Source organism: Anolis sagrei, chromosome 6, assembly GCF_037176765.1.
Source record: "Anolis sagrei isolate rAnoSag1 chromosome 6, rAnoSag1.mat, whole genome shotgun sequence".
Lineage (NCBI taxonomy): Eukaryota > Metazoa > Chordata > Lepidosauria > Squamata > Dactyloidae > Anolis > Anolis sagrei.
Window position 1 is genome coordinate 34,347,176 of NC_090026.1, and position 25,630 is coordinate 34,372,805.

The window sequence follows — 25,630 nt, forward strand, 5'->3', positions numbered from 1 at the left end:
TATTGGCAAGTTCATATACTCCTCTATATTAGAGAAGAACTGGTCTATATCACATCATTACAGTCTGGTACTTGCACTTCCCGTTTTCCACAGTATTTTTTATTTGAATATTGTAAAAATACATTAAAATATTATGGTCTTATAAAGGAGGAAAAATTAGATACAAATCGGGGAAAAGAAAAAAATACTAGAGACAATATACAAAAAATAAGTTTAGAGAATCATAGAATCATAGAATCAAAGAGTTAGAAGAGACCTCATGGGCCATCCAGTCCAACCCCCTGCCAAGAAGCAGGAATATTGCATTCAAATCACCCCTTTTTGTAATTGTACAAAATGCATAAGGTTGTGGGTGAACTACAACTCATATCAACAGAAAAAGCAGTCCAATACATGGCAATGTTATGTATTAATTACTGTATTTATGAATTTAGCACCAAAACATTGCAATGTATTGAAACAGCTGTGGATCTGGGCAGGAGGCAGATTGCGTTGGTTATTCAGAACGTTGGATGAGCAAAGGTTGGAAAAGCGAGATTCTTCTGTATTCCTCAAAGCCCACACATCATATAGTCATATTCTTCTTCTTCCTTTCCCTCCTTTTGTTCTCCAAGAGTTTCATATTCTTTAAAATATCACTCGTTACCATCTCTCATCCTAGTAATCATTTTAACAATTGAATTATTTGATCGTCTCTTCTATTAAGTAATAGAATTTATTACTTAAAGTAGTCCCTCTTTATATAAAAAAAAATCTAACAGCATTATTATTGCTCTTATTACTATTATTAATATCCCACTTTATCTCTCCCAGACGGATTCCTCTACCAATAATTATTCTACTTAAGCATCACGATAATTATCCCCCCCCCCCCGTATCTCCAAATTCACTTACCAAAATCTAACCAAATTTATTTTGTAAGCCATTATCAATTATACATCCATCATGAGAATATTCCCTTTTAAGACCATATCATTATCTACATCTCTGTTTCTTTGTCCACAGATTCCAATCTATGCATCTTTGTCCTGTATCCAGATGTCTTGATGCAGTTTAACCCACTCGTTTCACATCATTTTAATTTGGAATGTGACTTTTGGTTTTCCCGCATGCCTTCCATGATAGCTTCACATCACTTATCCAGACTATTCAGGAGGCAGAAATCACATTCTAATCACAACCTTCTTTTTCATCCCAGCAATATTTCCCATCAGTAACCAATACCATCTACTCTCCGCTTAAGAGAGTAGAAAGTCAGAAGTAAAAAAAAATCAATGTAAGGAGTATGAGCTCCTTCTTGTTATATGTTTTAATAGTGTTGGATTGGGTTGTTGTGAGTTTTCCGGGCTGTATGGCCATGTTCCAGAAGCATTATCTCCTGACGTTTCGCCTGCATCTGTGGCAGGCATCCTCAAAGGTTGTGAGGTCTGTTGGAAATTAGGAAAACTGGCTTTATATATTTGTGGGATGTCCAGGGTGGGAGAAAGAATTCTTGTCTATTTGAGGCAAGTGTGAATGTTTCAACTGGCCACCTTGATTAGCATTTAATAGCCCAACAATTTCAAGATCTGATTTCTTACTGCCTGGGGGAATCCATTGTTGGGAGGTGATTAGCTGGCCCTGATTGTTTCCTGTCTGGAATTCCTGTTTTTGAATGTTGTTCTCTATTTACTGTTATGATTTTAGAGTTTTTTTAAGTGTTGGAATGTATAAGCTATTTATATTCATTCATTCATTCATTCGTAAATAAATAAATAAGCTAGAATGGTTGTTTTAGATTTAGTTCTGTTAGTTGTTGTAGCCTAGTTATATATATATATATATATATATATAGATAGATAGATAGATAGATAGATAGATAGATATAGATATAGATATATATATATATATATAAAGAAAAATCTCTTTTTTGTTACTATAAGGCAGGGGTCCTCAAACTAAGGCCCAAGCGTCGGATACGGCCCTCCAAGGTCATTTACCCGGCCCTTGCTCAGGGTCAACCTAAGTCTGAAACAACTTGAAAGCACACCACCACCACAACAACAATATTATCTCATCAACCAAAAGCAAGTCCACACTTCCCATTGAAATACTAATAAGTTTATATTTGTTATTTTTTTCTTCATTTTAATTATTGTATTGTTTTTAATTGGGGTTTTGGGGTTTTTTTGGGGGTTTTTTGCATTACAAATAAGATATGTGCAGTGTTCATAGGAATTTGTTGGAGCCCCCGGTGGCACAGTGGGTTAAAACACTGTGCCGGCAAGACTGAAGACCGACAGGTCGCAGGTTCGAATCCGGGGAGAGGCGGATGAGCTCCCTCTATCAGCTCCAGCTCCTCATGCGGGGACACGAGAGAAGCCTCCCACAAGGATGATAAAACACATCAAATCATCCGGACGTCCCCTGGGCAACGTCCTTGCAGACGGCCAATTCTCTCACACCAGAAGCGACTTGCAGTTTCTCAGGTCGCTCCTGACACGACAAAAAAAAAATAGGAATTTGTTCATTTTTTTCAAATTATAATCCGGCCCTCCAACAGTTTGAAGGACTATGACCTGGCCCTCTGTTCAAAAAGTTTGAGGACCCCTGCTATAAGGGATATTGTTTTGCTTTATGTAACTTCTTTTTTGCATCTCTTGTTTCTGTTTGTTTATGTTTTACAGGATTTCTGTACAAATACAAAGACGCTGGTAGATTATTCAAGCACGCCCTCTAGCGACCATTTCCTAGTATTGCAACCAAATGTCCATTTTTGGCTATCTTCCGGCCAAATGGCAAAAAGAATCCAGTCCGGGTTTCAGCTCCAACCGGAATATCAGCTTTGCAAAGTTTTGCAGCCGTGAGTGGGTTCCTTGCACATGATTTGGGTCGCAAAGAAGGAATAGTAAGGCAACCTGTGCACTGAAAATGGGTGAGAAATGGGAAAGGGTTGGGAGTTGGGGGAATGAATCTTGCAAAGGGAAGGCTGGTTGGTAAACATATCCCATCACAATTTACACCCCATAGCCATTGGATTGCAATCCCACCATGATTAACCAAGCTAGCTGGGGCTGATGGGAGTTGTAATCCAGTCTGGATATGGAAAGCTGCATTTCGTCCACTCTTGCCTTACATGTTACAGAATGTAGAAAGGATATTGGGGATCATAAGACTATGACCTCTTCTACATTGCCATATAATCCAGATGATCAAAGCAGATCATCCACATTGTCTGTTTTGAACTGGATTATATGAGTCTACACTGCCCTGTAATCCAATTCAAAGCAAATAATCTGGTTTTTGTATGGCAGCGTAGAAGGGCCCATAGAATAGCCAAGAGAGATATAAAAGGAGACCTACATGTACATGGAAACCATCTGTTAGTTACATGTTTACAAACAGTGTTTACAAACATTGGCATCAAACTACAAGAAAGGAGATTCCATTTGAACATGAGGAAGCACTTCCTGACTGTGAGAGCCATTCAGCAGTGGAACTCTCTGCTGGAGTGTGGTGGAGGCTCCTTCTTTGGAAGCTTTTAAACAGAGGCTGGATGGCCATCTGTCGGGGGTGCTTTGAATTCCTGCTTCTTGGCAGGGGGTTGGACTGGATGGCCGATGAGATCTGTTCCAACACTATGATTCTATGATTCTATAATGGCAAATTCAAATAACCGAATAATCAAATGACATTTTGGATAAACAACTAGGTAAATATCAATATAATATAATTACCAATATAATAATGTGCAATGGTGCCCCTAGTGGCACAGTGGGTTAAACCGCTGAGCTGCTAAACTTGCTAACTAAAAAGTTGCAGGTTCAAATCCAGGGAGTGGCGTGAGCTCCTGCTGTTAGCCCCAGCTTCTGCCAACCTAGCAGTTTGAAAACATGCAAATGTGAGTAGATCAATAGGTACTGCTTCGGTGCTCCATACAGTCATGCCAATCACATGACCTTGGAGGTTTCAGTGGACAACTCTGGCTCAGCGACTTAGAAATAGAGATGAGCACCAACCCCCAGAGTCAGACACAACTGGACTTAATGTCAGGGGACAACCTTTACCTTTACTTTTAATGTGCAATGGAAGAGACTGAAAATGCAATGGCAAGATATTTGACAGAACTATATTTTTGCAATGTAAAAAAGTGGAGGAATTAAAATGATGTTTGTATTAGAGGAAGTTGGGTAATAGAACAAATACACTAGACCAGTGGTTCTCACCCTTTGGGTCCCCAGATGTTTTGGCCTTCATCTCCCAGAAATCCTAACAGCTGGTAAACTAGCTGGGATTTCAGGGAGTTGTAGGCCAAAGCACCTGCAGACCCACAGGGTGAGAACTAATGCAGTAGACTCTCAGTTAACCAGCTACCATATAGATACCAGATTATAGTTTCTGGTTGCTTGAGAGTTACTATAAAAGTAGTATTAATATTATACCCAATACTATACCATACTATCAACTCTGTATTGACTTGATATTAATATTGAAATGTAGTAATTAAAAGCAAATTAAGACAAAGGGCAAACGTAACTTAATGTAACATTTCCACTAAAATTTGATATGATTTTTTCTTTAAAGTATTACTCAATTTTGCCAGTTCTTTGTGGGTTCCAGTTAACTGAGAATCTTCAGTATTACCATCAGTTGTGGGGTTGGAAGACAAGCCTTGACTCCCCTCTCTTTACTTAGTGGGTGCAAATTAATGTAATTAATTTGTATTATTCCACACATGAGTTTTACATAGCATAACTTTGTTGTCTCTCTGTGTTCAGTTTTTTAAAATATTTTAATGATGTAAAAATCAGTGGAGTGCTGGTGCATGGAAACAGGACTTTCTTCTCTAAAATATGGAGGGTTGGAAGAGGTTACAACTGTGTGTGTTTTTTCCACTGTAGATAGAATGGATAACCTCCGCTCTCCTGTGCCCCCCTCCTCTTGCGACTGTTTTGTCTCTCTTCCTCCGGCTTCTGCTGCCAGGGAAGTGATCTTTGGTAAGAATTCAGATCGGCCAAAGGATGAAGTCCAGGAGGTTGTCTATTTCCCTGCTGAATGCCATGCCAAGGGGACAAAGGTCCAGGTGAGATGAAACTGGGGGGGGGGGGGGGGGGGGGGCAGAAGGAGAGTCCAATATTATCAGAAGGAATAAAGTCAGAAGGAATACAGAATCTCATTGATACGCATGTTGTTAAGTTTTATGCCAATTCTGTTGTAGGGTTTTTGAGGCATATACAGACATATAACCCAGAATATCAAGGCAAATAATCCAGGATATCTGTGTCCACATTGCCATATAATCCAGTTCAATGTGGATTTTATACGGCTGTGTGGAAGGGACGCTTGCTAAGATTCATTCAGAGGATGTTTTCCATTCCAATCTCTTAAAAAAGAGAATCCAGGTTGCCCAAGATTACTCAGTGGTTTCTATGTCTGAGCAGAGATTAGAAATCCCAGGATCCCCATCCAACACTAGCATTGTGGAGTGACAAGATCAGCATTAGAGGTGGATGTCACGATGCCAGGGCTCTGCTGTTATTTCCAGCAGAGGTGAATCAAACAAACACCCAGTTTGTATAAAACAGTTTAATTAAAACAGCACTTACTTTCTGGCTGTTTTAATAGTCCAAAATATAAAACAAAAGATAGCACTTGGTCACAGAATACAAAACAAAAACAGCAAACGCTGTTACAGCTTCAAGATAACTCCGTGGTCAAAGGGTCCAGTCCAGTGGTCAAACGCCAAGAGTTGAATAAACAAAGTCCAGGGATCAAGGGTCTATACCAGGGGTCCTCAAACTATGGCCCGAGGGCTGGATACGGCCCTCCAAGGTCATTTACCCGGCCCTCGCTCAGGGTCAACCTAAGTCTGAAACGACTTGAAAGCACACAACAACAACAACAACACTCATAGAATCATAGAATGAAAAAGTTGGAAGACACTTCATGGACCATCCAGTCCAACCCCCTGCCAAGAAGCAGGAATATTGCATTCAAATCACCCCTGACAGATGGCCATCCAGCCTCTGTTTAAAAGCTTCCAAAGAAGGAGCCTCCACCACACTCCGGGGCAGAGAGTTCCACTGCTGAACAGCTCTCACAGTCAGGAAGTGCTTCCTCATGTTCAGATGGAATCTCCTCTCTTGTAGTTTGAAGCCATTGTTCCGTGTCCTAGTCTCCAAGGAAGCAGAAAACAAGCTTGCTCCCTCCTCCCTGTGGCTTCCTCTCACATATTTATACATGGCTATCATATCTCCTCTCAGCCTTCTCTTCTTCAGGCTAAACATTACTGATTTCTTATTTCAGAGATTTCTCATTATGTCCGTTCAACACACTTCCATGCTGCAGCCAACACACACTAACATGTTGCAACACACAGTGTGGAATTCCTGTTTAAAGTTTGTGTGGATATGATCTTGGTTGCATACACTGCATGGTAAATTAATTCTGGGAGGACTAAAATTCCCAAACCCTCTTGCAAGCACTGCCACCGAACAAGCTGAGTGGAAGGTTCTGGGAGTTGTAGTAACAAAAAGTTCATCCCCCATTCTCACTCTGCTTTCAAAGGCCAACTTTCTTTCCAGTGTACATATATTGAAGTGGAGCAGGTTGAAAGGACGCATGCAGTTATTCTGAGCCGGCCTGCCTGGCTATGGGGAGCTGAGATGGGGGCCAATGAACATGGGGTCTGCATCGGCAATGAAGGGGTCTGGACCAGGGAACCAGTTGGGACTGAGGAAGCCTTGCTGGGCATGGATCTAGTCAGGTAAGAGGCAACATGATGTTTACCATAAGGTGATGTATCCACATATAGCTGTATCTATCTTAGGTATGGGCAAACTTCAGTCTTCCAGGTGTTTTGGACTTCAGCTCCCACAATTCCTAACAGCCATAGGCTGTTAGGAATTGTGGGAGTTGAATTCCAAAACACCTGGAGGGCCTAAGTAGTTTGCCCATGCCTGTTATAAAAAAACATTTAGAGGTAGCAACTGAGCAAGAAAAGACTTTTTTTCTTGTCGTGTCAGGAGCGACTTGAGAAACTGCAAGTCACTTCTGGTGTGAGAGAATTGGCCGTCTGCAAGGACATTGCCCAGGGGACGGCCGGATGATTTGATGTTTTTAGCATCCTTGTGGGAGGCTTCTCTCATGTCCCTGCATGAGGAGCTGGAGTTGATAGAGGGAGCTCATCCACCTCTCCCCGGATTTGAATTCTATACACTTGATAGAAATAGCACAAAAAGGGACCAAACAACAGGGACTGTAAATACAGTGATACAATAGCATCAATTGACTATGTACAAATTTCAGCCAAAATATCTGTAACAATAATATACAAAAGTAACATTCAACATTAATTAGATAATGTTGTTTCTTGCAGTAGTGAAATGTTAGTGATCCAATTTGCTATGTTACTTTGCAGATATGCTTTGCTTAGACTGTCAGTATAAACAAACAAACAAACAAAAACTTGTCACATGCAACCATGTTGTTTGTGCCTTCTCAGTTCCAGCCTCTTTCTGCCTCTAAATTTACTGTATTCCACAGCCGCTTTAGCAAAAAGCGATTACATAGTGGCTGTAAGTTTTATTGTCGTCAGTTGCTATTTGCAAGCTCTCAAATAGGTATACATTTAATAGAATTGTTTGGTTTTTGTTTTTTAAACTTTTGTGTTAGTATAACTTTAGCTTTGTTTTAATTTCTGGTAAGCCGTTTTAAGTCTACAGTGTTCCCTCAATTATCATGGGTGCTCCATTCCAGGTCCACCCGCGATAAGTGAAAATCCGTGAAGTAGGGACTACTTCGCAACGACCTCCTCCTTTCCACCTCCGCTGCTCCCCGCCTCGGAGGCCTTTTCCTCGCCAGGCTGGGCACCCAACCTGGTGAGGAAGGAGCGGGAAACAGCAGAGCCAGCGAGGAGGAGGAGGACACCGCCGCCAAGGCCCTCTTCGGTGGTGGCCTCCTCCTCCTCACCAGCTCCGCTGCTCCCTGACTCAGAGGTCCCTTCCCCACCAGGCTGGGTGCCGAAGCCTGGCGCCCAGCCTGGCGAGGAAGGAATGGGGAGCAGCTATATAGTGTTCCCTCACTTCTTCCTGTGAAACACCGAGTCCGCAATAAGTGAACTGCGAAGTAGTGAGGGAACACTGCATTGCTGGGGAAAGGGGGATATATTAAACAAAGGAAAAATTATTTATCTTACATCTAAGACAGATTGTCCCTTGCTTCTTTGGGGTTTTTTTCAGCTTTTGAAAAATTCACAGTGCGTTTAGGATATGAATTAAGTATTTGACAGTCAGGTTAATGATGTGTAACAAAAGTAATGCATTTCAGGCTGGGTTTAGAGTGAGGCAGCACTGCCCATGAAGCCCTCCAGGTCATAACAACACTTCTGGAGCACTATGGCCAAGGGGGGAGCTGCAAGGAGGAGCCGACCCCTTTCATTTACCATAATACCTTTCTCCTGGCCGATCGCAAGGAAGCCTGGGTCTTGGAAACAGCTGGGCGATTTTGGGCTGCTCAGAGGATTCGAGGTAAGCATGTTTACCACAAACTGTGGCAAAGGATGTGAAGCCCTTTCACATTCCATTGTTTTTAGCAGTGTGGTTCCTCTTTCATTTCTTTGTGTCAGTCATGTGGAATCCTGGGGCTAGTAGTCAGTTTCTGGCATAGACTCCTAAAAGTGTGTTTGTATGTGCCTTCAAGTCACTTATTGATTTATGGTGACCCCATGGATTTCATAGGGGTCACCATAAGCAAGGAATACTTCAAAGTCACGTTGTCAGTTCCTTCTTCTGAAATATAGCTTCCAGCAACTGGGATTCACTGGAGAACTCTGAAATACTCTTTTCTGACAGTTCCAGGTTTCCACATGATGCAATGGAAGTAAAAGTGGAATCGTAACACTGTAGTTTTGCAGTGTGAAAGTGCCATTGTTTAAATGAAATCTGTGACTTTCTCCTTTGCAGAAGGTGCTCTTAACATCTCCAACCAACTGAGCATTGGAACAGAGATTACCGCTGAACATACAGGTCTGCGGCAACATGCCCAAAAGCAGGGATGGTGGAGTGGCGAGGGAGAATTCAGCTTCAGAGAGGTATTTTCGCTCGTCCACCAACCTGTTCGCATGGAGGCAGCCAAAGCTCGATATTGTGCTGGCCAACAACTCCTGCACAAACATTCAGGTGTGTTTGCAAAATACATGGAGAAAAAGGCAGTGGAAACCAAACTGGGAGAAATGATGGTGTATCTGAAAGAATTAGTATCTTGGGGGATCTCTGCTTTTTTGTTTGTTTGTTTGTTTTCGTGTCAGGAGCGACTTGAGAAACTGCAAGTTGCTCCTGGTGTGCGAGAATTGACTGTCTGCAAGGATGTTGCCCAGGAGATACCTGGATGTTTTACCATCCTATGGGAGACTTCTCTCATGTCCCCACATGAGAAGCTGGAGCTGACAGACAGGAGCTCACCCTGCTCCCCAGATTCAAACCACCAACCTTTTGGTCAGCAGTCCTGCCAGAACAAGGGTTTAACCCATTGCACCACCCGGGGCTCCTTCCACTTGTTGTATATGCCTCTGTTGTGATTCTGTTGGTGTATGCCAATAAAAGCTGTTATGTTAAATAAAACTTGGTAAAGTGGAAGGCAATAGGAAAAAAAGAGAGACCTCACTGCAATAGATCCATTAATGCAAGGAAGCCACAGCAGTTTTGGACAAGGTAGCCAGTGACTGACTCTTGGAAGTTTGTAATTTGTAGGATCGTGAGAAGTTGGAGTTGATTCAACATAAAATAACACCAATTTAAAATTTCCAGGTGCTCTCTAGTCCTTCTCCAAATAACAAACTCCAGGATTCTGTGGGATGTTTCCATGGTAGCCAAAAAGGAATAGCACTGTATTATGTAGTGTGAATCAGTCCATTGCGGAACACCAGCTCACAGAAACCCTCTTATTGGCTATGCTAACTAGGGATGATGGGAGTTGTATTCTAATATCTGGTGGTCCATATGTTGCCCATCCTTGTATTAAAACCTCCTTATTAGGATATATTAGGATAATGGTGATCCATGCAGTCATGCTGGCCACATGACCTTGGAGGTGTCTATGGACAACGCCGGCTCTTCAGCTTAGAAATGGAGATTAGCACCACACCCCCAGAGTCGGACATGACTGGACTTAATGTCAGGGGAAAACCTTTATCTTTACCTATTGGATATGTGAATCACTTCACCTTTTTTTTGCAATAACGACCAGCTTGCTATCTCCTTTAGCCATCATGCAGCATGCCTTCTTTCGTGTTGTAGGGCAATGGTACATGTTTCTATATTGAATCCTGTGTTACATTTTCTAGTTTAAACATCTCAATAGCAAAGGCCGCACTACTCCACTTGGAGCTCAACATTTTCCATCAGTTGTATTGTGTCTCTTTCCTTCTACCATAATGAATTGTAAATCTGTAGTACAATTAAACTCTTATCTCACAGAATGTTTCACATGTTTGATCTGTTGTAGGGAAGATCACTGCAGAGACCATTATGGCCATCTTGAGTGATAAATCCAGTGGGATCTGTGTTGATTCTGAAGGTTTCTCCACCACCGGAAGTATGGTATCCATCCTCCCACAAGATCCTCATCTGCCTTGCATCCACTTAATCACAGCCACACCAGATCCTTCCAGGTGAACCAACAACAACTACTTAAGTACAAATGGCAAATGCACATAAGCCAATTGAAGCCATCCTCAATTTGTACTCTGGCCCATAATAATAATAATAATTATTATTATTATTATTATTATTATTATTTACACAAAAGCACAGTATGTCACAGCAAACAAGATCTATATGCTGGATTATTATTATTATTATTATTATTATTATTATTATTATTGGGTGCAGTGCCTAAAGACCTTGGCCTGCATTTAAACACAATCGGCGCTGACAAAATTACCATCTGCCAGCTGCAGAAGGCCACCTTACTGGGATCTGCATGCATTATTCACCAATACATCACACAGTCCTAGACACTTGGGAAGTGTCCAAGGTGTGATCCAATTCAACAGCCAGCAGAGTGTCTGCTGTGGACCCATCTTGTTGTGTTTCTAATAATAATAATAATAATAATAATAATAATAATAATAATAAATAGATGTTGCAATCCCAGGTGAGAGCAGAATTGAAGAAAAACAACTGGATAAGCTGACACGATATGAGGGTGCAAAGACTCTGGCACAAGCTAGTAAAGGTGGTCCCAGTGGTGATCAGCACACTGGGTGCGATGCCTAAAGACCTTGGCCTGCACTTAAACACATTTGGCGCTGACAAAATTACAAACTGCCAGCTGCAAAAGGCCACCTTACTGGAATCTGCACGCATTATTTGCCGATACATCACACAGTCCTAGACACTTGGGAAGTGTCCAACGTGTGATCCAATACAACAGCCAGCAGAGTGATCTTGTTTGCTGTGGAGTCATCTTGTTGTGTTTCTAATAATAATAATAAAAATAATAATTTTATATATCGTCCTATCTCCCCAAAGAGACTCAGATTGCTAATGGAGGGCATCTCCCTGAAAACTTAAACCGACTTAAGATTAGTTAGATCTTTGGTCCTTCAAGCCCAGTATTGTTGACACTGACTGCCAGCAACTTTCCCAGGTTTCAAGCAAAAATTTCTCCAAACCTCCCTGGAGATGGAGGAGATTGGATTGACAGAAGAATATATTACTTCGGTTACACATACTTTGGTTATAGTTGTAATAGCAAAAAATATCCTGCTAAGACTTGAACAAAAAGAATAGTGTTTTCTTTTCTGGAAGCCTGTTTTGCTTTTTGTGGTTTATCTATATTGATCATTTTGTCTTATAGTGCTTTTATGTCTTAAGTTTTGGGCACCATTCTGAGACCTGAAAAATCAGTGTTTTATACTTGTATTTCTAATTGGTTTTGCACCTATATTTATATATTTCCTCTGCCACCCGGTTTTTAGAGACTGAAAAAGAGATTGAAATACTTCAGCAATATTGTCTGGGTTTTGCATGTTGTAATTGATAGTTCCACACTTCTCTTTTGTTCGGCAGGTCTATCTTCAAACCCTTTATCTTTGTTCCCAACATCCCTTCTTTCCCCCAAGTGAAATCGCCAAGCTTTGGTGACAAAGACCCTATCAAGGAGAACCCCCGGTTTCAGAGCCGTGTTGACCGATGCCATGGTCTCTACAGACAGCACCAATTAGCTTTGGAAAACATGGGTCGTGATCAGGTGATTCCATTGCACTTTTGGCCAATGCACTTAACTTAAAACTGCCTCGTTTAACCATTGTAGTTACTACTATAGGTGGAAATTGCAGGGATGCACAGTTTGGATAATCATGAACAACTATTTGATAGTGGGAAAGGAAATCTTATTCTAACTTAGGTACTTTGTTTACAAAATCGGGGTGAACAATATCTGGAGGTCAGAGTTGCCCTCCCAAATCCTCAGTCCATGTTGGATGGGGGAATTTGGGAGCTGTGATCCCAGAAATATTTAAGTTCTAATTTAAATAACCATCTCCTCTGCTGGCTTTAGCCTATAAAGCCATAAACAGTTCTGGCCCAACTTACCTGTCCAAACGTATCTCCCCCCACGAACCATCTCAGAGGCTAAGATCATTTGGAGAGGCCCTACTCTTGGTCCCGCCTCCTTCACAGACACGGTTGGTGGGGACAAGAGACAGGGTCTTCCCTGTGGTAGCCCCTCAGTTGTGGAACTCCCTCCCCAGTGACATTAGATCAGCCCCCTCCCTCCTGGTCTTCCGAAGGAAAGCCTTCAGAAGGCTCTGGGATCAAACCTTCAGGGAATAATTGTAGTGCAATAATAGATATGGAATATGTGCAATGACTATTGGAGTGGCCCCGGATTATGATTATGGATGATGTGGTTTTAATATTGAATGTAATGTTTTTAAATGTTTCAATATGCATTAATTATTTTTTTAATTTAAATGTTTTTTAATTGTTTGTTGTTTTAAGACATTGAATAGTTGCCTATATGTAAAGCTGCCTTGAGTCCCCTTTGGGATTGAGAAAGGCAGGGTATAAATAGGGCAAATAAATAAATAAACCTATGTAATCAATTGTTGAATGGTGAGTCAATACATATATCAGTCCCACTGATTCAATAGCAGAACTGTATTCAGTGTTGAAAATAGGATATAAAGCAATAATGTTCTAGACTTTATACAGCATGCTGTCCTTTGTCCTCTCTCTTTCCTTTTTGACCGCAGCATGAAAGCCGAAAAATCCAGGAAGCTATGAAGAAATTTCAGCAGCAAATTCTGGAGAGAATGAAAAACTTGTTGGCTGGTTCCCTGACTCTGAAACCCCAGGAGCTGGCTGACCTCTTTCTTAACTCTGTGGAAACAGAACTCAAATTATATAAGTGATGGATAACGGCAGGTAGGTTTAGGTTTCATCCTGTGCTACTGAAAATTTCATGTGTCAGAAGCCTGAGGATACTGTGCTGTCTGAAAGCCTAAAATGCTGGAGTTTTAGCCTATGTTCAGCATATGGAATTTTTTTACTATTGATATAGTTCTGCTGTTTTAGTAGATATCAAACCCCCGTGGATATGAAGAACCCATTGATTTCCTCACTGCGTGTATGTTGGATGTATAAATGGCTGCTGCACAGATTTTGACTGCATTCTAGACAAGGTTCAATGGCCAAATATAAAGAAGTTGATTCATTGTACTTTTTTTAATGGAAATTCATAAAACATTCATGTTTATGTGACTTCAATTTAGAACATTTTAACGGGGTCCCCAAAGTGCATAATAAATCTAGGAGAAGCTTGCATTTTCTAAAACAATAACCAAATCCTGTGCCTATAATTCAAATGTGAACTTTTGCTTGAAAAAAAATCCAAATATTAGAAGACAGCCTATATTCCATCCAGCAAGATTAAAGGTATAATATCAGGTGCAGAAGAATGCTTGTGAAGAGTGTCTTTTTATTGATCTGTTCTAGCTCTGAGAACTTCAGAAGACTCCCTTGCTGCCGTCTAGCCCTATCACTATGATCCTGAATTTCAAGCTCCTCTCCTTCTCTTTGCTGCTGAGATGATTAGAGCAGAACTGTCTTTGAATCAGAGGCATATATGTTTCCTTCCCAAGCCTTCCAAGTGTTGGTATTCAGAATCTGAAAACCTCCTTGAATCGACTTGGAGTTCAACCTATAGCTGGCAACTCATAAGATTTATTAAATTCCAAAGACTACACTTGGCATGATCTTCTTCTTCTTTTATTTATTTTTATTAAAGGATTTACAATTATATAGACATATACATTTCCCCCTCTTTTATTTTCTTTCACCTTTGTGCTCCCCTTCTCCAGAGCCATCTCCTTCTAAGGGTATATGAAAGATACCAGTTTCATACTTACATAACTGTGATACTTCCCAATGAAGTCTTATGAATAAAGGACTCCTTTGTGTCTTTGTACTTGTCACAGAACATTTCCTGGGTCCCTTGTGAAGCAGCTGTTAACTTTAGCCAGTTTTCATGCTAGTATTAGCAATGCAGCACTTCAACAGAAACAAGGAGCCGCTCTACATTTTACTTGAAAGAAGCAAAACTCAGTGGGTTGAGGAAATCTGCACTGGAGTTCACAACCCTTACCCTTTACTTTGAAGTGCTGCTTCCAAGTTTCAGCAGAGGCTGGTTTTGTTGGAGTTTTTTGTTGTTGTTGTTGCTTCTGACTATGCCTTCTGTTATCTAACAGTTTCTTTGTATTTACCCCCCCTCCCCCTCCCCCTTGTTTCCTTGTGTGCTTTGGAAAAAACCAGATAGTAACTAGTCTGTCTTTAACGTACACTATTTCTTTGAAGGTGACAGAATAAAAAGTTTGTTTGAAAAGCATTATCTTTTTTTTAAAAAAATGCTGTTTTTTCTATCTTTTGCTTGCAGTTTTAGCTGAACTTATCACCTCTCCTTTAAGGTTTTTTGGCTGGGTTTGGTTTTTGCTCTCAATCTTCTCTTTTGGAGCACTGGTAGAAAAAGATGCATTTTCTGTTTTTAAGCGTGGGCTTGAAGCTGTATGGTGCTCAGTTTGGATTGGTAGTCTCGGTTTGGGACTGCTCAGTGCATTGGGATTATCTTGGCTTGTGTCAAAGATCAACTCTCTCAACTTCTGCTGCTGCTTTAGTTCTTCCAGGTGGGCCTCATGCTCCCTCACTGCCTCCTCTCTTCTCCGGGCTGAGCGACTGGTGAACTCCTCATGGAGGTCAACAAAGAAGTCTGTCCAAAGAAGACAACAATAAAAATATACAGTTGACATATTTCGGTGCTTATGACTCTTAGACAAGAGCAGAGATGCCCATTCCAGAGGTGGAGATTGTGAGGTTCTAATTATCTTGGATTGTAACTCTCATCATCCCTTGCCAACAGTCATTGGTGAAATAATTTGATTTAATGGAAACAGCATACACAATCCTGGCCAAACTATGTCCAGAAGATACTGGCTCCTCATGATGAACGTAAGAGTTCAGCAGAAAAATGTTAATATATGTATACAAAATTCTCCCTAGAACTCGGGGAGTTACTTTTCTGCATGACCACTCAGAATCTCTCAGTCACCCTGACAGCTACTGTAGGTTCTTCCAGAGCTCGAAAGAACCAGTGTTCCAAACTCTATTTTTTATATTCCTGTTGAAACCCTATACATCTGAGATTGTGACTTGAATCACGTAACACTGGAAATGTTACTCTGTTGACTCAAATGAAAGTCAGTTTCTTCAATGCGCATAGTATTCTATCTTCTCTAATGAGTTTGAGGCAGTATGTATAGATTCCCCCTCCCATTTTACCCTCATAAGAACACAAAGCTAAGAACACCATCTCAAAGCACTCAGGAAACTTCATGACTCAGTAGAAATATGAACCTGGGTCTGTGTAGTCCAAAAATGGAAAATTTAAGATATATCTGGAGTATTGGAGGACTCACAGGCCCACTTAATCCCACATAGTGGAGGGGGGTCCCTTTGAAAAAAAGGGGTCCCCATCTCTTTGGCCTACCTGGACCATTTTTGGCATAAGTGATGGCAAAATGTGTGGAGGAATATTCTGAATTACACAGTGCTTCTCAGGTTATCTGATGTAGAGAACTGGCAATTATAGTTTCTGAACATGCCAGGGACTGGCACAATATTTGCAGCCACTGGCTACAACTGTGTCCTTTTTCCCCTTTGAAACTTATCAGGGACTGGCATCCAATGGGACAGGGACTACTTTGAGGAGCACTGAAGTATCTTGGTCTTAAAAAATTGAACTTAAAAAGGCAATATTTGAAGGATGTACTAGGTTTCTGGTACATTTTCCCTACTCCTAAATTAGTCCATGGTTTTAGGCATGTAAAACTAACTCTAACATCCTGATAACAGAATCTGATGGTCCTTGGTTGCTATTTTTCTTTCTTTCTTTTTTTGCATCCAAATCTGGGCTTGCTGCTAGGGTACCTTTTTCTGCACTCAAAGGACGAGAGAGCTCAGGCCAGTCCTCATAGTCACTGTCTTCTGAACTGTCTTCTTCCTTGCTTTGAACAGGAGTATTCTGACTGGGAATGCTCTTGGTATCCAATTCTTTCAGAAGAGGCAGGGCCGCCAACACACGTTCCCTTAGAATGGCAAGAATGCATGAGTGGTCAGAGTGGGGTCAAACAAAGTGGTCAATTTCTAAAGCACAATGTAGTTCTAATAAGGAATGGGTAGTTTCCGGAGAAGCTGTGAGCCTCCTGCAGCCATTCTCCAAGAGTGGCCAATTGTTTGGTGATCAAGCACAGAGCAAAAGGAAGAGCAAAAACTCTTGAGGGGCAGATGCAAAGTCTTAATTTTTAGAAAAAGATATGGTAAAACCCATGTTGTCTGCTCTGGGAAGTTGTGCTTCCTCTTTCAATACTGTGTTGATTCAGAAAACCCTTCATTAAGCTCAGTTGTTTGACACTGTCATATCTTCCATTTCTTTGTGCTACCCAACCTGACAACAACAGGCAGGTCTCAGAACTGAGGGAGGTCTGTCAACCCATTGTAGGATGCTACAACTCCCAGAATCCCCCAGTGAGCACTGACTGAGGGATTCTGGGAGTTGTCATACAAAATTGACTTTTCTAGGGTATGGGGATGAATAGGTGGACAGAGGAACTGTTGTGATCAGACAAGACAGTTGGATGTATGCATGCATATGTCCATGTGCACACATGTGTAGGGAACACTATTTATGTTTACCTGTAGCCATTTTGAATTGTGCATTTATTTCCTGTCAGATCAAGGACCACAAGGCTCTGGGGCAGCTCATCTACACAAAATGCAAGATAAAAGAGTCAGGGAAGTTATGAAGCAATGATAGGTCGCTATAATTTTAGTAGTAGTAGTAGTAGTAATTTTATTGATTAGCCCTTAGGCCATATCACAATAAGAAACAGAACAACAAGGCCTGACAAGACCTGATCACACTCCACGCAGAAAGTTAAAATAAGACACATAATAATACAGTAAATACATTTTTTTATTTATTTGCCTTATTTATTTTTATTTATTTGCCCTATTTATATCCTGCCTTTTTCTACTATGATGGGACTCAATATGGCTTACAACAGAAGCAAGTATTCAATGACTTAAAATACATACAATTCCAAAAATATTAAAATTAAAAATTAAGTTAAAATTAATACGTATTAGATATTTTAAAACATTACATTTCATATTAAAGGACTGTAACTCCCAGAATCTATCAACCACACTCCCTGCAGCTATATTAATCTAAGACAGGGGTCAGGAACCTTCGGCTCTCCAGGTGTGGTGGACTTCAACTCCCACAATTCCTTGAGGCTCGGCATTCACCCCAAAGGCTTACCTTGGCCTCAAGGAATTGTGGGAGTTGAAGTCCACCACACCTGGAGAGCCGAAGGTTCCCCATGCCTGATCTAAGACATGACTTTGTTCTGCATAATACATGATATTTCCTTATGTTATAATGTGATGCTAGAACAGGATACTAACTGGAACCTGTAGAGTTGTATCCTGTAAGTCACATCATCCTGTCTCTCCTGCTTTCAAAGGCAAAGTCAGTGATTATCCAAAAACTTGCATCCAGAATGCTCAGATTCACACCTATAATAGGCAGGCAAGGTCTTCATACAGAGCAGTTTTTAATCAAGGAAGATGGGGCTTTTGATCCTACTAGTATTTTAAACTTCAGTTCCAACTCAGCACAGTCAATGTTAAGAGTCTGTGGGAAATTTAATCCAAAATATTTGAGGGACTAAAAAATCTCTTATGTCTAATATAATCAACAGTACCACTATTGTGCCATAGAAGTTCAGAAAGAAATATTTCATATGAATTCTGAAAAAACTAGTTTTAGTTCCCTTTTTAGGTATTTAAATTTGCATTTTAAAAATATATGAGCAGGGTCTGGGGAAAAAAATTAGAAGCCAGTGGTAGAACAGTACAATATTTCCTGGACAATTGGGACCAGTTTTGTACAGAAAGGGAATGAGTATTCAGTTGAATAGAGCAAATAAAAAGAATTAATTATAATCCTGGTTACAGCATTCCTGGTGTAGGGTTTCATAAGACATTTTATTACTGTTTCTGTTAGTCAAAGCGCTTGGATTAAAAATTGGCAGATATAGTATAATCTTATCAGAAGGCTAGGTAATTTTTTCAACTGAGCAGTCCCAGGTATTGCCTTGTGAGGCCCCCACTATTTTTTTATTCTTAACATTCTGTGGCAGAGTATCAGTGGAAAAGTAAGAATACTCATACCTATGTCCAGAGTTTTAATGCAGTTGTGTGAAAGATCCAAGAATTGCAGCTTCAGGAGAGTGCGAAGGTTCTCCACTTTGCTGATTTGGTTGCCAGCTAATGACAGGAATCTATGAACACCACATAGGAAGGCAAACAAATTGAGAGATTTGTAAGACTTAGGCCCCTTCCACACAGCTGTATAAAATCCAGACTGAACTGGATTATATGGCAGTGTGGACTCAGATAACCCAGTTCAAAGCAGATATTGTGCATTATCTGCCTTGATATTCTGGGTTATATAAGGTCCCTAAGGAAGCCCTTGCCTTCCAAAAAAACTACAGAAATAATGGTGTGCTACAGTCAAGTTAGAAGATAATTTGATGGATGTCCTTGAAAAGTGTTTTATCTGTTTCTCAACATATTGTGAGAAAGGTATGATCCAATTTTGAAAAGCCAAATGTTGTCATGGCCTCTTTCATTTATGTCAAGCAACTGTGATTTTCCACTTCTCACTATTCAACTTTTTCTGTCCCTGAGAATAGCTAGTTCTTACTGGTAAAAAAGTTTCCTCCCAGTAGAAGACTTTGCAGGTTAAAGCAAAGGATTCTAACCTAGTGTTTTCTGTAGCACGCCAATTTTTTTCCTGAAATAATTTATTATTTATTTACGATATTTATAGCCCGCCTTTCTCAGCCATACGGCGACTCAAGGCGGGTTACAGGCTGGCACAATTCAATGCCATATATTCACAAAAGAGCAATTAGAGCAATTAAAAACAGGGTTGTTGTAGGTTTTTCGGGCTATATGGCCATGTTCTAGAAGCATTCTCTCCTGACGTTTTGCCTGCATCTATGGCAAGCATTCTCACAACCTCTGAGGATGCTTGCCATCAATCAGGGGCCCTCAAACTAAGGCCCAGGGCCTGGATGCGGCCCTCCAAGGTCATTTACCGGGCCCTCGCTCAGGGTCAACCTAAGTCTGAAATGACTTGAAAGCACACAACAACAACAACAATCCTATCTCATCAGCCAAAAGCAGGCCCACACTTCCCATTGAAATACTAATAAGTTTATATTTGTTAAAATGACAATTAAAATTTCATTTTAATTATTATATTGTTTTTAAGTGTTTTTTGCACAACAAATAAGATATGTGCAGTGTGCATAGGAATTCATTCATGGGTTTTTTTTTTCACATTATAACCCAGCCCTCCAACAGTTTGAGAGACTGTGACCTGGCCCTCTGTTAAAAAGTTTGAGGACCCCTGCCATAGATGCAGGTGAAATGTCAGGAGAGAATGCTTCTAAAACTTGGCCATATAGTTCGAAAAACCTACAACAACCTAGTGATTCCAGCCATGAAAGCCTTCGAAAATACAATTAAAAACAATCAACATAACAATATAAAAACATATATAAAAGCCAATAAAACACGTAATCTCCGGTGTCATCCTGTTAAAATAGATTTCCAGTAACATTGTCTAGCTAATCCGAGCTCATTTTCCATTTGTTTAGAGGAGCATTCAATAATATGACCCTCTATCTGCAAGTGGAGAGGTTAAAAACAGTGGCAGGTTTACTATTTTAGAGAGGAGGCTGCTTGCAGGATGAGGATCCTTTGGCCCTCTAGGTGTTATGGACTACAAGCCTCATCTATTCACTACTCTGATTGAGGGTTCTGGGAGCTATCTTGTAGGGCCAAAAGGTTCCCATCCTTGTAGTACATTGCTTCTTTTCTTTTTTTCCACTTTTTTTTCTTTTTGTGTTCTTCAAATGCTCAGTTTTAGCTGACCTCTTTCATTATCTCCCATTCTGATGTCTTTGGTCCCTTCTTCACTGTCATATAATCCAGATTATCAAAGCAGATAGTCCACATTATCTGGTTTGAATTGAATTATATGAGTCTACACTGCCATATAATCCAGTTCAAAGCAGATAATCTGATTTTATATGGCAGTATAGAAGGAGCCAAAGTCTTCAGCCATGCTGCTTACTGTGTTTTAAAGGGATTTCCCTGTTCTGTTAATCAAAGCATTTTTTTTTTTATCTTTCAGTCAAAGTTCACTTCAGCGGAAGCTTTATGAAGTCCTTACCATCCCCTCCTTAGTATCCTTACCCTTCCTTTACTACTCAGGCTATTACACTCTTCCACCCTATTGGATCAGACCAAAGTCCATCTAACCCAGGCGCAATTCATTAATGACAAACCAGATGTTGGACTGCAATTTCCATCAACTTCAACCCGCATAACTATGAGTAAGGAATACTCCAATAACATTTATACAGCCACATGTTTCCCAATCTTTTATTTTCCAACAAAGCTAATCCAGTGCTTCTAAGAAGCTTGTAATTGGATCTTTTGTTCACTTAATGTAATATTGTTAGCTTTGAGATCAAGACACTTCATTTCTGTACTCCATATATAGTGCTTTACATTCATTTGTCCATACTATCCTAAATTCCCAGTAATTTGGAGACAGAATTTTTCCCAAATACATTTGAGTGACTTCTTGCAAGCATCTTTTAAAAAAGAAAACATTTGATTCATGTTGTAAAAACAATAAATATCACTTACTTCAAGTTAGGAAAACAGCTCAGGTTTTCAATTTTCTGTATTTGGTTCTAAAAATGAAATTAATGTGAGTCAGCTTTGGATTTTATGGATCTCAAAGGGCTTTCTTTGCAAAATTTGCTCAGAAGTGATTTATCATTGCCTTTCTCTGAGGCTAAGAGATTTCAACTTACCCAAGATCATTCAGTGGGTTTAATGGTCGAATCCTGGTCTCTAGAGTCCAACACTCAAACCACCCTCAGGGTGAGAAGGCATTGAGGCTCAGGTAACATGCTACATATTTAATAAAGTATGTAATTTAGCCTATAGTTACTGCTAGATGCTGCAGCTATCAATTTAGGTTTATGATTCTGGGACACAGAGGCAATAGCTGATTGCACATTCCATCTTGAATGAAAAATTTACAGCCTTAGCACCACCTGCTTAATTCTCCTCCTCATCCTCACTTCCTATCCAGCCTCATGCAGAAGTCTGAAAAACTTAAGGCTTACTGACTGGTGTGTCCTAATTAACCTATTATCCTACTGTGCAGTGAAGACATCTGCCCTTGCGCTATGCTACTCTGCTGCTGAGTATGCATGCCCAGTGTGGAACACATCTCACCACACTAAAACAGTAGATGTGGCTCTTAATGAGACATGCCGCATTATCACAGGGTGTCTGCGCCCTACACCACTGAAGAAATTACACTGCTTAGCCAGTATTGCACCACCTGACATCCGCTGGGAAGTAGCAGCCAATAGTGAAAGGACCAAGCCAGGGATATCTCCAGCTCATCCCCTGTTTGGGTATCAGCCAGCACGTCAATGACTTAAATCTAGAAATAGACACTCGCTGGAACACCTCAGCAAGCGAGAGTCCAAAAGTGGCAGGCTCAAACACAGAACCTCAACCAATGGCTGATACCAAATGAGAGACTCCCCCCTGGGTACACAGAAGACTGGGCGACTTGGAAGGCGCTGAACAGACTCTGCTCTGGCACCACATGATGCAGAGCCAACCTCAATAAATGGGGCCACAAAGTGGAATCCACAACATGCGAGTGTGGAGAAGAGCAAACCACTGACCACCTGCTGCAATGCAACCTGAGCCCTGCCACATGCACCATGGAGGACCTCCTTACAGTAACACCAGAAGCACTCCAAGTGGCCAGCTACTGGTCAAAGGACATTTAATCAACTACCAAACTCGCAATTGTTGTATTTTGTCTGTTAAGTTTGTTTTGTTCTGTTAGAAATGTAATACAATTGACTGGTTGCCCTGAAACGACAAATAAATACTATGCATTTTCATTTCTAGCAAGTGGATTAGACCTCTGATGTCAGAAATTTAGAAACATAACACTGAAGAACAAAATGGAACATGTTACCTGTTGCAAATAAATGCTGTGGATCTGTTCTAAACCTTCCAAATCTGTGATATGGCTAATTCTCTCCCTGTCAAGTCGGAGGATCTCAAGAGAACTCAAGGCTTGCGATCTGGAACAGGAGACACATTTTACAGCTGTCAGTACCCTTAACAAAAGCCTAACCTCAATTCAAACCCTGACAGGATACTCACATATTCTCCAGTGTCTCTTTGTCCATTGGCACAGCCAGATTCCGCCGGGCAATGAGGGATTTTGTCAGCTTCACTCCTTCCATGGGGCATTTCTGTGAGTTCTCTGCAAACAAATACAGACAGTCCCCAAGTTACAAACAAGATACATTCTGTAGGTTTGTTCTTATTGAATTTGTAAGTCGGAATAGGTACATTTGTGCCTGTTCCGACTTAGGGCCCTTCCACACAGCCCTATATCACAGAATATCAAAGCAGAAAACCCCTGCTTTAAACTGGGTTATCTGAGTCCACACTCAGACAATGTGGGATTTCACAGCTGAATAAAATCCCTCATTATGTGCCTTGAACTGGAATATATGGCAGTGCAGACTCCGATAGCCCAGTTCAAAGCAGAAATTGTGGGATTTTCTGCTTTGATATTCTGGGTTATATGGCTGTGTGGAAGGGCCCTGACTTACTTACATTGAGCCATACGAGTCAAAGTGATATTAAAGCCATTCCCCAAACTTATTTCTTTATTTATTTACATTATTTCTATCCCGCCCATATTAGCCCGAAGGCGACTCAGGGCAGCATACAAAGTCGGCACAATTCAATGCCTTATATCAGGGGTCCTCAAACTTTTTAAACAGAGGGCCAGGTCACAGTCCCTCAAACTGTTGGAGGGCCGGATTATAATTTGAAAAAAACAAACAAAACATGAATGAATTCCTGTACAAACTGCACACATCTTTTTTGTAGTGCAAAAAACACTTCAAAACAATCCAATAATTAAAATGAAGAACAATTTTAACAATTATAAACTTATTAGTATTTCAATGGGAAGTGTGGACCTGCTTTTGGCTGAGATAGGATTGTTGTTGTTGTTGTTGTTGTTGTTGTTGTTGTGTGCTTTCAAGTCATTTCAGACTTAGGTTGACCCTGAGCGAGGGCCGGGTAAATGACCTTGAAGGGCTGTATCCGGCCCCCGGGCCTTAGTTTGAGGACCCCTGCCTTATATAAATACATACATTGATAAAAAGCAAAAAAGAAAAATTACAATACATTGAAAAGCATAAAACAATAAATAATTCAATTTTAAAAACTATGTCCTCTTGTTCAAATCCAAACTTGGAAAGTCCAGGTGTTTTGGACTTTATCTCCCAGAAACCCCAATCATTGGCCAAAGCAGTGAAGGCTTCTGGGAACTGAAGTCCAATAATGGAAAGAGGCCCCTTTCAACTCTTAAAAGTGCAAAAGTTCCCTTTGGACCCTCTGTTAAACCGCTGAGCTGCTGAAGTTGCTGACCAAAAGGTCAGCAGTTCGAATCAGGCGAGCGGGGTGAGCTCCCGCTGTTAGTCCCAGCTTCTGCCAACCTAGCAGTTCTAAAACATGCAAATGTGAGTAGATCAATAAATACTGCTTCGGCGGGAAGGTAACGGCGCTCCATGCAGTCATGCTGGCCACATTTTATTTATTTGTCGTGTCAGGGCAACCAGTCAATTATATTACATTTCTAACAGAACAAAGCAAACAAACAGACAAAATACAAAATGTGTGAGTTTGGTAGTTGATTAAATGTCCTTTGACCAGTAGCTGGCCACTTGGAGTGCTGCTGGTGTTGCTGCAAGAAGGTCCTCCATTGTGCATGTGGCAGGGCTCAGGTTGCATTGCAGCAGGTGGTCAGTGGTTTGCTCCTTTCCACACTCGCATGTTGTGGACTCCACTTTGTAGCCCCATTTCTTGAGGTTGGCTCTGCATCTCGTGGTGCCAGAGCGCAGTCTGTTCAGCGCCTTCCAAGTTGCCCAGTTTTCTGTGTGCCCAGCGGGGAGTCTCTCCTTTGGTATCAGCCATTGGTTGAGGTTCTGGGTTTGAGCCTGCCACTTTTGGACTCTCGCTTGCTGAGGCCACATGACCTTGGAGGTGTCTATGGACAACACCGGCTCTTTGGCTTAGAAATGGAGATGAGCACCAACCCCCAGAGTCGGACACGACTAGACTTAACATCAAGGGGAAATCTATACCTTTACCTACGTATTTTTAAATGCTATACACAAACATTTCCATTGAAAGCCCCTTCAGATAATATTACTCACCTCTTAGCATGACTGTTGGAAAGGTCACCAGGGTGGAGGCAGCTCCCAGAAACAACAAAGCAAACCTCAGAGAGAGAGAGACAGAAAGATTGAAACTGGGGTTGTTGGACTTTTTGTCCTAACTATAATTCTAGAATTGCTGCAGCAAAGGTTTCAAACCCTAAACTAGATCTGTCTGCTTTTTAAAAGATAACTTAGCTAGTGAATATGGGCTGCGGATTGAAACAAATGGGAGGTTTTTTTGCAGGGTTTTGCCAGAGGCCTGTGTTTGGTCCCTTTCAAAGCTTGGCCTGTGTTGTGTTGCCTAGCAACAGCTTGAGAAGAGCTTGGTTGCCTAGCAACAGCTTGGATTCTAAGCATCTTATGCAGGCATGGGCAAACTTGGGCCCTCCAGGTGTTTTGGACTTCAACTCCCACAATTCCTAACAGCCTACCGGCTGTTAGGAATTGTGGGAGTTGAAGTCCAAAACACCTGGAGGGCCCAAGTTTGCCTATACCTGTTCTAAAGGCCATGAGAAATAAAAATATCTGGGGAAATGGCTCAAAAATTTTGAGAAGGTGCATCTACACTGCAGTTTGACACCACTTTTCACCGCCATTGCTCATGGCTATGAAACCCTGGGAGTTGTAGTTTTATTAAGATCTCCGGCTTTGTCTGGCAAAGAGTGCTGG

General features: G+C 41.0%; 2 protein-coding genes across 3 annotated transcripts; one reads left to right on the forward strand and one right to left on the reverse strand.

Moving 5' to 3' along the window:
* Positions 1 to 2,781: 2,781 nt before the first annotated feature.
* On the forward strand, positions 2,782 to 14,447 carry SCRN2 (secernin 2). Its single transcript, XM_060780893.2, is given in 8 exon segments — positions 2,782 to 2,914; positions 4,881 to 5,062; positions 6,564 to 6,745; positions 8,308 to 8,507; positions 8,943 to 9,158; positions 10,483 to 10,648; positions 12,051 to 12,231; positions 13,238 to 14,447. Coding segments are annotated over 8 exon segments (1,290 nt in total). The 5' UTR covers positions 2,782 to 2,910; the 3' UTR covers positions 13,397 to 14,447.
* A 318-nt stretch (positions 14,448 to 14,765) lies between these two features.
* LRRC46 (leucine rich repeat containing 46) lies at positions 14,766 to 25,349 on the reverse strand. Of its 2 annotated transcripts, none has more exons than XM_060780899.2 (8): positions 24,959 to 25,349; positions 22,884 to 22,986; positions 22,693 to 22,801; positions 21,327 to 21,373; positions 18,771 to 18,880; positions 17,229 to 17,298; positions 16,464 to 16,621; positions 14,766 to 15,246 (listed from the first exon to the last, which is right to left on the reverse strand). In XM_060780899.2, exons 1-8 carry the CDS (start codon positions 24,966 to 24,968, stop codon positions 14,900 to 14,902), a joined length of 954 nt encoding a protein of 317 aa, XP_060636882.2. In that variant the 5' UTR covers positions 24,969 to 25,349; the 3' UTR covers positions 14,766 to 14,899. The 2 variants fall into 2 exon arrangements, with proteins under 2 accessions (XP_060636882.2, XP_060636883.2); XM_060780900.2 differs by having other exon boundaries at positions 16,464 to 16,645.
* Between the last annotated feature and the right edge of the window lie 281 nt (positions 25,350 to 25,630).